The sequence below is a fragment of the Balearica regulorum genome, chromosome 1 (genome assembly GCF_011004875.1).
Source record: "Balearica regulorum gibbericeps isolate bBalReg1 chromosome 1, bBalReg1.pri, whole genome shotgun sequence".
Lineage (NCBI taxonomy): Eukaryota > Metazoa > Chordata > Aves > Gruiformes > Gruidae > Balearica > Balearica regulorum.
The window spans coordinates 56,492,672-56,508,130 of NC_046184.1; the positions used below are offsets into that span (position 1 = coordinate 56,492,672).

Consider the following 15,459-nt stretch of genomic DNA (forward strand, 5'->3'; position numbering starts at 1 on the left):
CTCTTTCCTTTTATAATTTCATTCTTCTCTGAAATACTGGGCAACTTCAGCCTTATTGAAGAACAATTAAAGAAGCAGGAATAAGCAGTAGCAGCAAACCTCTTGCTTCCATATGCAACTCTGTACCCCAGGATGAAACTCGGTGCTCAGCAAGTATTTTGCTCTAAGCCCCAAATTTCTTGGAAGCGTAAAGCTGGCAAAGAATACCATCCTGGACAACAAGGCATTTTAAAATATGAGCAAATATAACTGTTGCCCCCTCCCCTCTCGCTCTGTTCCCTGATTTTCAACTGATTTTTGGATTGTTATGCATCATCCTTATGGGAAATCTGAAATTAGATCCCAAGTTTTCACCTCATTACTAGGCTACATGGCCACTGCCAAAACAAAAACAAAAAAAAAAAGAGGGGAAAAATCCCCTTTGCTAACAGAGTTAACAAATCTGAGTTCTCTGTACTGCTCTTAAATAAGGCAGTAATAGTTGACCCTCACCCAAAAGGCAGTCCTACATACAGCATTTGTTTTGGGTTTGTCTAAAGTTTCCCAGCTGGTCACCAGGTGCCCCTATAAACAAGGACATGCTGCTTCTGAGGGTTATTATGCATTGGAGAAGAGGAAAAACACAAACAAACCCTTGAGCAACTAACACCATCACAAAATTTGTTTAAGAGACTCTAAACTTGTAACTCCTTACTCACATCCTCCATGTACTTTTTTGAAAGAGAGCAAAAAAATTCCTAGCCAGGCACCTAGAAGGTGTAATTGCTAAGACATCAGACTCTAAAGGCAAGAAAAATTTAATACATCTGTGCTAGGCTTTGTTGAAGATTAATACAAGAAAGGGATGTCCAGAAATCTCTTGCCAGCAAAGTGAACATAATCAGTAAAACTCTTCCTCTTACAAATGTGAGATCAAAACAAGTGAGTCTCTCTTTGGCCACATGAATGCATTATTTCCACATTTTATTTTGATATGGGTTTTCTGATTTCTATATGTAGGCTTCATTGACCAAAACCCTCAAAAAGGTATTGTTAACTGTCCAATCAAGTTACTATCTTAGTTCTCGTCTGTCAATAATGGCAATTTCCCCACACAATTTTTAGTAAACTGACACACAAATCAAGATCAAATAACGTTAAATTTATTTAGCTGATCTAAAAAGATAACTCATCAGTCCTGCCTTACCTGTTGGACTCTTAGGTGCCTGAACTTAAGTTTCCATAAACAAGTCATTTTCATTCATTTTGGTACCTCACCATAAGCAGTACTTTATTTCATTTATACAGGTTGTTTCAGTTTTTGGTTACTTGTCTAAAACCTTTGCAAAACTGAAAGGCTAAATATTTTAGCTGATCTATTTCATCCACAATCCTCATCCCCTCTTCAAGTATTCTGATGCTGACAAACACAGATAGTTTTAGGTTCTCCATTTTAATCACCTCAGCTTTTACTTCTTCTGAACACACATCTTCAGTATTTCATCTCGACCCTTCCTCTTCCAACAGTTTTGATTAAGAGCAGAGTCCTGGCTCAAATTAATAAAAAAATACTCTTTAGGATCAAAGATTCTTACCTTTGGTTTTTTGATCTGTGACCTGCAAATTAAAAGCAAGAATGTAAATACAGTTTTAAGACTCTCAAAACAAACATTGAACAGACTGTGCTAAATCACAACCTTAATTTATTAGCAACGAGATCAGTATGTGTTGCATGAAAATAATAAGCTGATGAACTACAAGTCTAAGCAGTACTCCTAGTTATACATATGAAGTTTTCAAAAATGCTACAGCTCCTATAGCTCCTATAACATAGACTTTGCAAAAGTCCCTGGTAGAAAGAGTGATTACTTCACTCATCATGATTTCTAGCACTCACCCTCCTGCCCCCCATCCCAAATATGGACTTCCAAAGCACAAACATGTGCTATAGCACTACAGTTCTTTCAGATTTTGGAGGTAAAGTATTACAGTTAAAGTGTAACAAAAATGTCCTTCTCTGGGAGTATCCTTACAGCAGACTGTTGGGGCTAGCAATGGAATTCCCACAGGAACCACAGGTGAGAGTCTGTCTCTGCCATCTTCCCGTTTCAACTTTCCCATGACATCTCTTCCAAGGAGAAATCCTAAACCTTACTGGATTCATTGCCACAATTACAAAAAATACCAGCAATACCTATAAAGAACCAGATTTTGAAATCTCTTGAACGCAATAAGCTGATTACTGAAGTGAGCCATCACGATGGCCAACATACTCAATATGTGGTTTTGCTGTACTTCTACATTCTTTCAGCATAGCAGATTTCAAGCTACAGTAGAGACAAACATACCACTGGTATATTCTCCGGAATCACGTGTAATGTAGCATGTTTTGAACCTGTCCATCATGAGTTCCACTACACAATAATGGAAAAATGCTAAAGATCATCATGTGTCAGGTTCTATGACACCTATTCTTCAAAGAAATTGCTGAACTAGTCCATAATTCTGGAAAGCACACAGTGACAGTATAGAATAATAAAAGCACAAGTAAAAAAGCAGTTTATTGTTTAAACCAACCAAGTCAGAACTCTTTTGTATGGTAAAGAACTCCTTTGTATGGTAAATAAAAAGACAAACTGCACTGAATTGCTATGCCATCATTTACTTTGCATATTGCAGTGTTCTTTGCAAAGCGGAACATACACTATAATACAAAATCTTAAGCATTGTAACTTCACAGAATTATGTAATCCAAAAGTCTCCAAGACACTAAAAATGCACCTGTACCAAAACTGTGTCTGTACCAAGCCAGATAGCAATTTTCACTTCACTTATTAAAAAATCCCGTATGTGTCATATTACATCATCTTCTGTAATACAGTTAAAAATTCTGTTAAATACTTAAGTGACTGTGATGCTCTGCTACTACAGTAGAAGGAAGAGGTGGGAAAAATTATTCATGAATCCAATCCGGTAATGTTGACAGGTTTACTATGGTCAACAGTAAACATGAGTAACTTGTTTACTTGGAAGAACCTCATTTTACCAAATCTTTAAAGAATTCTACATGATAACTACAGTTTGCTTTAGGGGAAAAAAAAAAAAATACTTCTGCCTGTACTGCATCTTTCTCCTAGCCGAAATTATCTGTGTTTGTGATTTATCTCCCCCCCCCTCGCCCCAGTCTAGAATACAAAAGCTGAGAAAATTATTTACAGCTGTCATCTCTTCTGTGAGTAACCTATAAGCATCTCCGCAGCGGTGGCAGCAGCTATAGCGAACGGGAAGGTGGAGTCAGATTCAGCCTTCTGACAAGCTACCAACAGCTCCTGGGACACCAACCACAGGAATTAGTCTGTGAATTTGGTTGCATAACCTCTGAAGTGATTTTTTTTATTTTTTTATTTCTTAAGTTTCAGAAGATCCAGAAACAATTGCTTCATGTTATACAGACTCTGTCTGAAAAAGATACCCCCAAATCATTACTGCTTATTTGGCGTACACCACCACAATCACTAAGAATGAACATACACATTTATGTTCTTCTCTATTTGGTTGCCTGCTTTGCTATTCCTAGATGTCTCCAAGTATTACTGTTAAGTTTGGTCTCCAGGAGATTTAGTGTTTATCCTTCCCAAGATTTTGGCAAAATATCATAACATGCAATGTACTGAATAACTTAGTAGGTGAGGGACCACACAGGAAAGCTGGCAAATCTCCTTTGTATTCAAATCACCAATTCCTCAGTAAACACTCACAGCATTTATCAAGATGATTAGTACAACCTTTTTAAGTTTCTCTTGTATCACTGAATATGAGCATATAATCTTCAAACCACTAGTCTTTGTTTACCAGGGTCTGCTCCTCCTGGTTCCTACATATACTTTTTGTACTTGAACATTAAACAGCAGCAACACTGAGGCAAAGGGACACTGAAGAAACTTTACTCTGTAGCTACTGATCTTTTGCAGTACTATTGTATCAACACAATGGCTGGATAAAGACAACAGAAATACACCAGTTTATCCAAACCTAATTTAAACTGATAAGACTCAAATTCGTGAAAAAGCCAGGTTTAAAAAGACCCTGGATAAGCCATATTTTAACTGAAATCAGAAACCTACAGAATCTAAACACAGAATAATGTCTGATCTTTCATAGGGTCTGTTATTACTGAAGCAACTGAAAACCAGAGACTACTGAAAGTAAAGGCTTCTGCTCTCAATTTCACATAATCATTGAGATTGGAAAGGACAGCCTCTGGAGATAGTCCACAGTTTCCACCCCTGTTCCCCACTCACCCCCAGGAGCCTTCCCAACTCAAAGCAACGTCATCAAAAACAGATTGCACAGGGCCACATCCAACTCATTTTTGAGCATCTCCAAAGACGGAGGCACCACAACCTCTCTGGGAAACCTGTTCCAGTGGCTGCCCAGTCACATGCACGCACAAAGAAGTCTTTTTATGATTAAGTGGAATTTCCTCTATTTCAATTCGTGCACAGTGCCTTGTGCCTTGTCACTGGGCAACACTGAGAAGAGCCTGCCTCCATCTTCTTTACTCCCTCCCACAAGGTATTTAGATACATAGATTGATATAAGATCCCCCTGAGCCTTCTCTTCCCCAGGCCGAACAGTCCCAGCTCTCTCAACCTCTCTTCCTTTGTCAGATACTCCAAGTCCCTTAATCATCTTAGGGGCCTTTTGCTGGACCTGCTCCAGGACGGTTACATCTGTCTTGTACTGGAAAGTCCAGAACTAGACAGAACGGATTTTACCAGTAAGAAGCACAGACAAAGCTGCCAGAAACTCAAGTTCGTAAGTTCACTCCTAGAACAATCTACTATATTTTCAGCAAAATAGAGAGCTTCTAATAAACCAAGTGTTCAAATCCATTTTCTGAGCAAAACCAATTTTCAGTGACTTATCAATTCTCCATAGCTCAGACTCAAAGTGATACACTTCAGCAAAAATGCTATTAGCTACAGAAAAAAAACCCCTAAGTGATAGTTAGCAAAAAATAAAGGGTACCTTCAGTAGTAAGTATTTCATATAAACTTCCTTAAGGACTTACTCTAGAAAACAGTTAGTCAATTTTACTGCACAAATGGCCAAAGTCTGGCAGCATTTCCATCCCCAAACACCTCAAAACAGCAGGGGTTGCATAGATCAAGAGAGCCCATATTCAAGAACTTAAGCTTAATACTTTTTATCAAAACATTTCTTTTACTTCACCATGACACACTAAGGAGAAGAAATGTCTAAGTTAAACACTTAAGTTCCACAAAAATGATGCAAAAAACAGTCTTTAATGAAGCACCACTCTAAACAATCAAGTCTTTGAATTCAAATACAGTTTCACATCCTACCACCCCAACACTATTTATGTTCCAGCTGAATAAAAGAACACAAATATCAAAACCTACCTTCTGAGCAGATTCCTTCTTTTTCTTATCCTCTTTCTTCCTTTTCTTGTCTTCCATTAACTGTTCTTCCCTTTCTTGCTCCTTCTCTCTGTCAAAACACGAAAAAAAAGCTGGTATGAGCACAACCAAGTTCTATAAGAGCCACATGTACTATATCCCTCTTCCCCTCAAGGAAGGCAGTCAAGATACTAGATTCCTCTTATCACACGTCATTTGTATTTGAGGGTTTCAGACTAACTGAGGTAAGAAAAGCACCTTCTCGCTCAGTGTGGCCACAATCACGCCGCTTGCTGCATTAAGGAAAACTCCTTTATTCGGATCAGGCCTCTTATGGCAGTACCCTATATAAGTTAACCACATGCCTGATATCAGAAAATATCTTCAAGACATTCTGGCCAAAATACCCTTTTAATTGGGTTGTGCTTTTATTTAATGAACAGTCTCATGAATCTTTTCAAATAGCAAAAAAAGAGGGAAGTTGTAATTTAATATAAGATGGTTTGGTCTGATACGAAATTTATCTTCACAAGGGAAAGAGATTATTCTATTGCCTGTAGCTATGTCACTTGTAAGAGACTAGAACTGTCATATCAAATCAAAACCATCATTTATTATACAAATCACTAATTTAATTTCTAGCCTATTGTACCCACCCACAGAATTTTTGTGATGAAACTTGTAATATAAATTACTTTCCAGGGAATCTATTTTTTCCACAAGAATGTTCTTTCAAAAAAGGAAGAAAAATATGTGCAGCTGCTATTGTTGTCAAGCTCTCATCTTGTTGCTATGTTTCGTATCAAATATGAAAGTACCAGAAAATGGTTAATTTACTGCGTATATGCTATTGGCTGAGCTGTTTCTATGGTGAATCACATTTTTGTTAACCAATTCTCTTCATCTCCTTAAAAGTAAATTTCAGGCCAAGTATTCAGATTACTTGGAGTAATTTATTTTTACAGGGAAAGATTAAGACAAAGACAATTAATGTAAAAAGATGATCTGACAGATGAGGTGTAGGATCGGAGACCAGAGATGTGTACTGTAAAAATGGGAAACTACTAACCAGTATAACCATGATCTTTCAGAACAACATTTTATGAAAAACAGAACAGCTTTGTAAACAGAACTGGAATTCATAACAGTACTGAAGTATTTCTTATATTTACGCACAAATCAAAGCTCTTTTTTTGACCACAGTTTAAAAAGATTAGAGTTGACTTTGCTTCACATCATTCAGAATTTTCCTTCAATGCATTTATACGGTATAGGTAATATTTTTGTTTGCATTTTCACTAGATATTGCCAAGCCAGTGTACGAAGAGATATTTACATAACTACTCAATTCCTACAAAAATATTTTGAGATGTTACATGTTAACAGCTTCCTAATTGAGGACTTCAAAGAACTCTCTTAAAGAGAAAAGGTTCTATGGACAGCAATAAAACGTTTTCCTGGTTTCTTAAAGTTAGGCTCTCCTTCATGGATAGAGAAAATAGATAATGACAATATGAGTCCTTAGTAACAACATCCTGAGGTTATTACCAAATGCAATTCATACATAATGGCAAGTTCAGTCTGCATTTAATGCAGTTTGAGGCAAGCATTCGACACCATACCAAACAGTGGCTTTTGCACTCTGTCTGGTATTGCTTAAGCCAGGTCAGGTCTTGATCTTTTCTGTTCTCTATAAAACATTAAAGCACACTTTCCAGCCCCAAACTCTGGCAAGGAAAAGCCCTGCAGATTTTTCAGTTTTAGTAACAGCACAAGACATGAAGCACTGGGGAGGTTAGTATACTTTGCATTGTCTGTCATGGCATTGAGACAAAATTTGCTGTTTTCTTTGAACCACAGATTGTAAGCAATATGAAAAAGCTCTCCAGTGACACCCTCATCTTTCAAAGTTAGTATAAGCTCAAATTATGTTTACTACTTTTGTACTGTCAAGCTACATGAGCCTTTTGGGCTGTAGTACCAGTTACAAGTACACTATTTCAAAAAGCCTTCTTGCAGCTGGCAAAAGTTTAAGAGCTGTCTTAAAAGAGCTGCTGAAAAAGGGTAGGATCAAAATACAAAATGACTTCCAGTAATTGCCTGGCACACAGACAGCATTCTACTTAAAAGCACCTTCCTTAATTTTGTGAGCAGCAGAGCAGGGAATGCAGAAGAATGAGAAAAAGGTCATATTCACAACAAAAGCCAAAGCTATGGCTTATGTAGCACTAATAATACGAGGAGCCAATGATAGAAGATCCATAGCCTGAAAGTAATCACCTAGTTACGGTCATCTCTCCTTGTAGTAAGTTCAGGACAGGGAGATCGCTACTGCTGCTGCCTTGTTCTCAGACACATACAGGCAAATATCTGTGGTACTAAGGCTGCAGAGAAGCCCTTTGTTTTGCATGATGACCTCCCCTTCTGCTCTTTTAGTAGATACGTGCATTTAATATTCCAATGGGCACATCATCAACAACTACAATATAGCAATAATCGATACTTAATAATTTAGGCTTCAACTCATCTAAGCACACACTTAAGTTCTACTGAGGTGGAAGGGATCTGTCTGAACAATTGGGCTACACCACACGTACAAGACAGTGCAGTTCCTGACAAAGCATACCCGACACCTCACAAACATGTAGAAAGTGTAGAGTTATAATCTCAAAACAACAGAGCAAGAATCAACAATATAGACACGCTAACAATGTACCACGATGTTGAAAGTTCACTGAATTGGGGGGGGGGGGAACAGCTTATTGCCATTTTGGGTGTCACATTTGTCACCTTCCCACTTTGAATCTTTGATGCATTTCACTAATTATCTGAAGTTTTATCATCAATCCCTTTTCAGTTGTATGTAAGCAGCTTGTTAAATGCAAATTTAACTTGCAGTGTTAAATGTTCTGATAAATTTAACAAACAAAGCTTTCAAGTACCTCAACCAATTCATTCAGAAGACAATGCTGCCTATTAACCTCTCATTAGCTAAAAGAGAACTCTTCCTGGCCTGGTGAAGGAAACTGAGGGGTCTACCGCATACATTCCAGCAACCAGTTGCTTACATTGACAAAAGCAACATGGGGAGAAAATCCATCAACTCCAAACGAGTGAATTTAGAGTAATACAATGGGGTGTGGTTCCGGTTTTTGTTACCAGCACATAGTAATGGGAACACGGACACACCACAACCCTGAAGAGGAAGTCTGCTAAACAGCAATCAGCAGCCAGCTTTTTACTCTAGCTTTCTTCAAGAAAGGATGTGTTGATCTTAAAAATATGACCTAATTGCACTTTAATATTTCCCACAAAATCTCAAAATCAACATTATTGAAAAGTATTTTAAAAGCATATTACAGACTTTAATTCCAAATATTTAAAGTAAGGCATATTAACAGCTTACAAATAAAGGGAAACTATAGGTTGTAACGCAAAATTTTATTTATAACAACCCAAAACCAAACCAAACAAACCCAGTAGCTATGACACAGTACACTCAATACCTTATATAAGTTCTTATAACAACCCTTCTGGCTAAGACAAAAGGAATCATTTCAGAGAAAAGAAGGTTTTTCAGCTACTTAACTAGAGAAGTAACAGAAAATACTCGTGAAATCCCAGTTATTAAAATAGATATCCATTTCAGGAAAAAAAGAAAAAATATTTTTTCAAGAAATGTGCTCTCCTCCAAAACAATTTACCAATTTTGGAAAATGTTAAATTCCTACAAAATCCTAATATTCACTTTTCCAGAAAATTCTATTTTAAAAAGACTTATTCTTGCAACATATGGGCTTGAGGCATGGGGAGAGGACAGAAGTTGTCTTCAAAGTTCTTGCTATCAGAAACCGTGAAATGAGATGATGTACTATACACTGCATACTATCTGCCGGCAACACGCTTTGATGGGTAGAGATAAAGCGACACACAGAGTATGAGCCTACACAAAACCCTCACAACTCCATAAAGTCACCCTCAAACTAAAATTGCACAAAAAAATATAAGTAAAATGTAATGAAAATTCCTAGAAACTCAGGAGTGGCGCTTCAGTGTACGCAACTCCCAGTTCCTTCCACAGGGATACAGGACAACAGCGTAACTGTGTTTGGAAGTTCCTCATATGGAAAGATGCAGACTAGATACCAGCACTTTGAGTCATCTTCCCTCCTCTTGACCTCACACTTTACTGTCTTTCAGTACTGTTAACTTGGTTTAGCTATGCTGTAACACAACATAGGAGTGACAATGAACTTTTCTATAGGTGCATCCTGTTCTCTACATCATAATAAGCACAGGATGATTTACAAATCTGCTTCCAAACTGTGAGCCAACTTCTGTATCTTCCAGAATACGAGGGATTCCAAAACTACACTTGTAGGATCAGCAGCACTTTAACAGAACAAGCTTTTATCTATGTAACTACAAGGTCACATTAACAACTGTTAAATTTTCCCTGAAGGCTTTAGCTATAACTAGCCAGAGCTAAAGGTTATCACCTTATGTGAGAGAATGACTTGCCTCTAAGTGAGACTTAGAGGCAACACTTGAGCTATTAACGCGTTCTTACAGACAAGCCTCTAGTGATCCAAAGTATCAGACCACAAATGTATTTCTAATCATTCAGAAATAGACAAAAAGATGCAAAACTTGAGGGACTAAACCAGAAATTTATTCTGCAGTAAGGTATCCAATTTTGGTCAAGATTTGAAGCAAGAAGAATTTCCAGTGAACTCTAACTACAAGCATCTAGCTTCTCAGCATTTCTGAACGTTTTCTCAGTATCATAAATATTTGATAAGTTATACAGCCTGAATACTGGTGCGTTAGATGCGTTGCAAAACACCTTTATAACAAGCTCAAGGCCAGGTACGCTTCCAAGGCAAAAGCTCTTCTCAATCTATACAGGAACAAAATCTCTTAGAAAAAAGCAAGCTGTCTTCAACAGTGCTATTTCAGGAAGAGATCGCTGCTGCCACCACTGGAGAAGCAGGTTTAATTTCCTTCCACTTTATTCCTCTTCTTCAACCTCTGTCCCTGACCCTCCCTTGCTTGAGCCTTCTCTGGAACTCAGCTGATTGCATGGCAAGCAAATTCAACTTACAAAAACTCACCTGGACCATTCCCTCATTCTGTAAATGGGATTAGCTTAGAGTATTATCAGATGAACACCAGGAGTAGCACATACAAGCAGCAAGGAATCTTCTCCTTTCAAAGGAACATGTTAAATTGGTTGCATTTGAATGAAACTACACCTTATTGTATTGCAACACCTATCCACACAGCACCCAGTTAAAACTCTATAAATTGTGTCATAGAAAGATCTACTAGTAAAAGTGAGCGTATTTCCTTTTGAAACCAATTCCTATGTTATTCTAACACACTAAGGAGAACGGTTCCTCTGGACCGTATTTAGTTTCTTTATCCCATATTCTGCATATGTGACCCTAGCATTGTCACCTGCATCTGTGCAATACTCATAACTGAAACAGGCTTTATTGGTACAATCCTCTAGCGTAAACGTATTTCTATACAAATACATTAAAAAGTATAAGCTGATTATAACTAAGGGTCATGAGCAATGAAGAAAAAGCATACTAAAGAGTCCCAAATCGGTTCCTGCACCTCAAGGTGCAAGCTTTTCTCACTGCAGCAAAGAATACTAGCTGTCCACTGCTTCAAATGTTCAAGGTGGATGAAAGCTCTTAAATCATATCTGGAAGCTGGATGTCAGAGACTGAAAATGAAGCAAAATTAAATGTGTTGCTACCAGAGTACAGAAATCTTTGCAGTTTTACTTCTACCTTCATTCAACATATCCCACTTAAGAGACATGCTCCATCATTTCAACAACAAGAGAAGAACATGGCGTGTCCAAACATACAAGCGTGCTCCAGTACATTTAAATAGAACAAATAGAAGCAAGACATAACACAGCATGGGACAAATCCCACGGTGGACAGACCCTAAATTCCTAAAGGTAAAATTACTTCTACTAGACTAAGCCACGTAAAGAGTTATAATCTTGCTGATCAAAAGATTCAAAATGGGATTGATTCATTTTACAAAAAGTTGTTAAAATGCACATCACCACAGCCACCTTTCTTGTTAAGCAATGCTTGCATGCATACACTAGACAGATGTAAATCACACCAAAGCTGGTTAAATAGGAGACAGCCATTTAGAAAGTCAGTCTTTAGGCTGAACTGACAAAAATAGAATATGAAATTATTTTAGGCCAAACGAATTCTGATGTTTATAAGGAAAAAAATTGATCCTTCAGAATAGCAGCCCTGAAGATCCACAATATAAAAATTTCAAGGAGAAAAAAAAAAGAAAATTACTCGTTTGATTGAAATAGGATTTAAGTTTACAGCGTCACTGAATAACCGCAATGTTGAAGGGATAAACTATGCAGTTTAAAAATCAACCAGTTAGCAAAAGGATGACTGTGCCACACTTTTTGAATGTAAGTGAAATCAAGATATCAGAACTCAGCCCCTCAGTAGAGTATGAAATTAAGACTTTTGCATTTTTAACATATATGTACATAGTGTAATACATGTAAGTAACAAAAGCGTGTCATACCACACCTCCACACCCCCCAGGGCAAGCTGTGGATTTTATACACACACAATATACACTTCACCACGTATTAAATGGAAAGACTTTAGAAAGCATGGTTTTAGAAGTGCTCTGTAAAGTAGTGCTTTCAAAAGGCAAAAGATTATTGCTCATCAAGGAGTTAGAGTTAGCTGCTTTTTTCTCCTCTTTGGCTGAAAACCAAAACAGCGTCACAGCAAGAAGTTTGCCTACTTTAAATAGCATATCTGGAACAACTGATATGACTTTATCGCAGCAAAACATCAGTAATTTCAAGTTGCTGTAGAAAATAACCAACTTTAAACATCAGCATGCTGACTTTGCTAAAAGTACACTTTCATAAAGAAAGACTCCTTATAGACTGCTATTAGACTTGTTAATAGAGTAAGATTAATTCTTTGTGGAATATTTTCTATCTTTACATATACATATATATAGATATGCATAATGATTTACATAATATAAAGAAAACAACTCTGACCATAAAGGGCTGATTACTTTAAAGAACTGGACAGTGTAAGCCCTACAATGCAACAACAAATGCTCATAAATAAGTAGGTTTGTTCTCAACACTTCAGTAACTGGTTTGGGGGTGAGGGGTGGGGACCAATTTCAGTTTGAAGAGTCTCCTGTTAAGAAGAAAACCTTAGATTGTGTAAAATAAAAACTGTAATGTTTTTTAATATTCCATATTTCTTGCTTGCACTCCTTCTATAGAATTACTCTTTCCAGCTGTATCACTCATCTACGTTAAAATAATTACTCCCAGGTAAGATCTAAAGTTTCCAAGTGTTAGCCATAGTTGATAAAAATGAAAGTTTTAAGGAAATGGACAACTGTAGCTCAAGTTCCAGAACATAAGAACTGAGTGAGTTTTCTCCCATACTTCAGTCTTCAAATGCTTCAGAGCTCTTACAGATCAGTAATTACTATTTCATAGCATGTGCACTCATGCATACCAGAGACACAGATAAAGTGTGTTTAGAGAATTGCGAAATGTGGTAAAAATAGTCCAAGAATGCTAAAACATTCAGTTAAAAATCTGCCTGTAATTAAGATGCCCAGTAATGTTATATCAGAACATTCATTAGGCAAGACACCCTTCTATTCAGGACTTCAAGGTTTTTCAAGGTGTCTTTCCTGTACAAGAGCAAAAAATGGAGACAGTATGTCAAAGGTGGACTTTTAAGTGTTCAATAGAGAAGAATCACTTCTCTTGACCCACTGGCTATAGCCTTGCTAACACAGCAAGGACACCCTGCTGACTCACATTCTACTTTTTGTCAGGACCTTCAGGTGTATTCTCTGCAAAGCTACTTTCCAGTCAGTGGATGCCTAACCTAGGCTATAGCACAGGGTTATTTTGCCCCAGGTGTCGTATTTTCCATTTACATTTGTTGAGCTTTGAGAGGTTTCTGTCAGACCATTTTTTCCCTGAGTTCTCCTTGAACAGCAATCTTACCCTCCAGAGGCGTCAACCACTCAGGCCCCTTTAGGATCATCTGCAAACGTGCTGAGGGTACGCTCCATCCCATGACCGGGTCATTAATACAGATGTTGAACATTATCAGCCCCAGTGTTGACTCCCACGGGGCACAATGCGGCCTAGCTGCCAGTAGACTTTGCATTGCTGACTGTAACCAACTCTGTATCGCTGACTCTGGCAATCCAGCTCTGAATCCTTTTTCAAAAAAATGTTATCACCTTAGAGTCGAATGCACAAGTATTTCTGTACTTAGTGGTCCATTGAGCAGGGAACTGATTAGAAGAACTGCAGCAGAAACCCCTAAATGAGCTACCCTCCACTGCAGGTATCTATCAGTACACCACTGCATTTTGCAGCCTAGATCGACTCCACAAGTCAAGCTCAAAGCTCTACTGACAGCTTTACCAGTGGGGCTTTGAACTGGTTACAAATTGTGACGCAAGTGAAGTCGATGAGTATTACTGCCACCTTAATAATGCATTCTTGTTGGTATGTATGAGAAGTGTTTTTAAAAAAAACCTGTTTACTGTTGATCTGACTGGAGTTAAAAAGCAAATGCTAACTCCTGACTATGGTGTAAATTTAATTTTAACAAAAGCAGCTCTGTACCTTCTTAGATCACAAACTGTTTTAAATGCCAAGAATAGAATTATTTTTTAACACTAAAAAAAAGTCCCAAGAAACTAATCTATTTGCTATGGTAACTATGCCACAGTACGCACAACAATTATGACATTTGTTTTAATGTCAGAATGTGACATTTCAGAAAGAATACTGAAAAAGTGTAATACAGTTTAATTAAATGAAATATTTTCTTCCAGAGTATCATTTGTGGCACCAGCAAGGGTCATGTATACAGTAAGAAATTGGATCATACAGAATCTTTGCAACAGAAGTAGTTACACTTAAAACAAACTTTAACAGTTCTTGGACTGACTGACAGTTTTATATTTGTGTTTCTCAGTCATAAAAATACGAGACCTAAAAGCCAGCGTATCCAAACTATCTGGGAGATACAGGATAGAATTTTAGGGGAAGGTGGAAATAAAGAAAAAAAACAGATAATATGACATTGCAGTATTATTGCTGTAGTTTAACACACTTTAAAATATTGGTGTTCGTAACTTTCGTAATATGGCACCTCAGAAGGGATCAAGAAAATCACTGAAATACAGGTATGAGTAAAGCAGTTTCTATTTAGCAACAGTTAACTTACTGAAAAAAAACCCCACCAAACCCACAGAGAAGCATGCTGCTTAAAAGCAGCTTCCACTGAATGGAGGTGCTTTGAATTCTACCTGCCTGAGGCTATTATATGGGTACCCTCACAGCATCATGGTAGAATTTATACTTCATTTTATAAGCAATCTGATTGTTTACTTTTATTCAGTTTCCAAAGAAACACTCTAAATTCACTTGCTTTAAAAACCAAAACACTCTATGCAAGTTAATTAATAGCCTGACAAGCACATTACATAACCTCCAGATCTGTATAATACTGTAAAATATTTTCCATATACAGTGCTTCAGGGCACTGTAGTAATGAAAGTAACATTTATCAAATTGTAAGTCATTACTTTAGTATTTAGATTTAGTATAATTAAAGCAAGAATGTATTTAATTTTATCAGTGGGAAGTTAAGAACAAGGTTTTCCACACAAAGTTATTATTCATCTGTTGTAGGCCAAGCTGGAAAAACCAGCAAGTTAAGGTTGCTTGAACTTCTAATACATTAAAAAAACCCAACTCTTACAGCTTGCTCAGATTTTCTTGGCAAAGGTATTTAAGGTTTGTGTTTTCTACTCCAGTTATTGCCTGGGGCAATATTTATTTTTAACAGGTAAGAAAATTCATTCAGCCACTTCCTGCAAATATTCAGTTACAAAGTTTCAGGACTGTCAGGATCCATATCAGGAAGCCTAAATTAAAGGCTGAAGGAAAAGTAACATATTTTGTAGGTCTGGGAAA

General features: G+C 37.3%; 1 protein-coding gene across 26 annotated transcripts in view; it reads right to left on the reverse strand.

Annotated features, from left to right (window-relative positions):
• Window positions 1-15,459, reverse strand: part of TNRC6B (trinucleotide repeat containing adaptor 6B) — a 133,719-nt gene that overhangs the window by 41,104 nt on the left and 77,156 nt on the right. For all 26 annotated transcript variants that reach the window (XM_075752085.1, XM_075752039.1, XM_075752004.1 and 23 more), the window contains 2 exons: window positions 5,406-5,493; window positions 1,575-1,596 (listed from right to left, as the gene is read on the reverse strand). In XM_075752085.1, coding sequence (XP_075608200.1) covers window positions 1,575-1,596; window positions 5,406-5,493 — 110 coding nt within the window. The remainder of the gene's footprint in view (window positions 1-1,574; window positions 1,597-5,405; window positions 5,494-15,459) is intronic.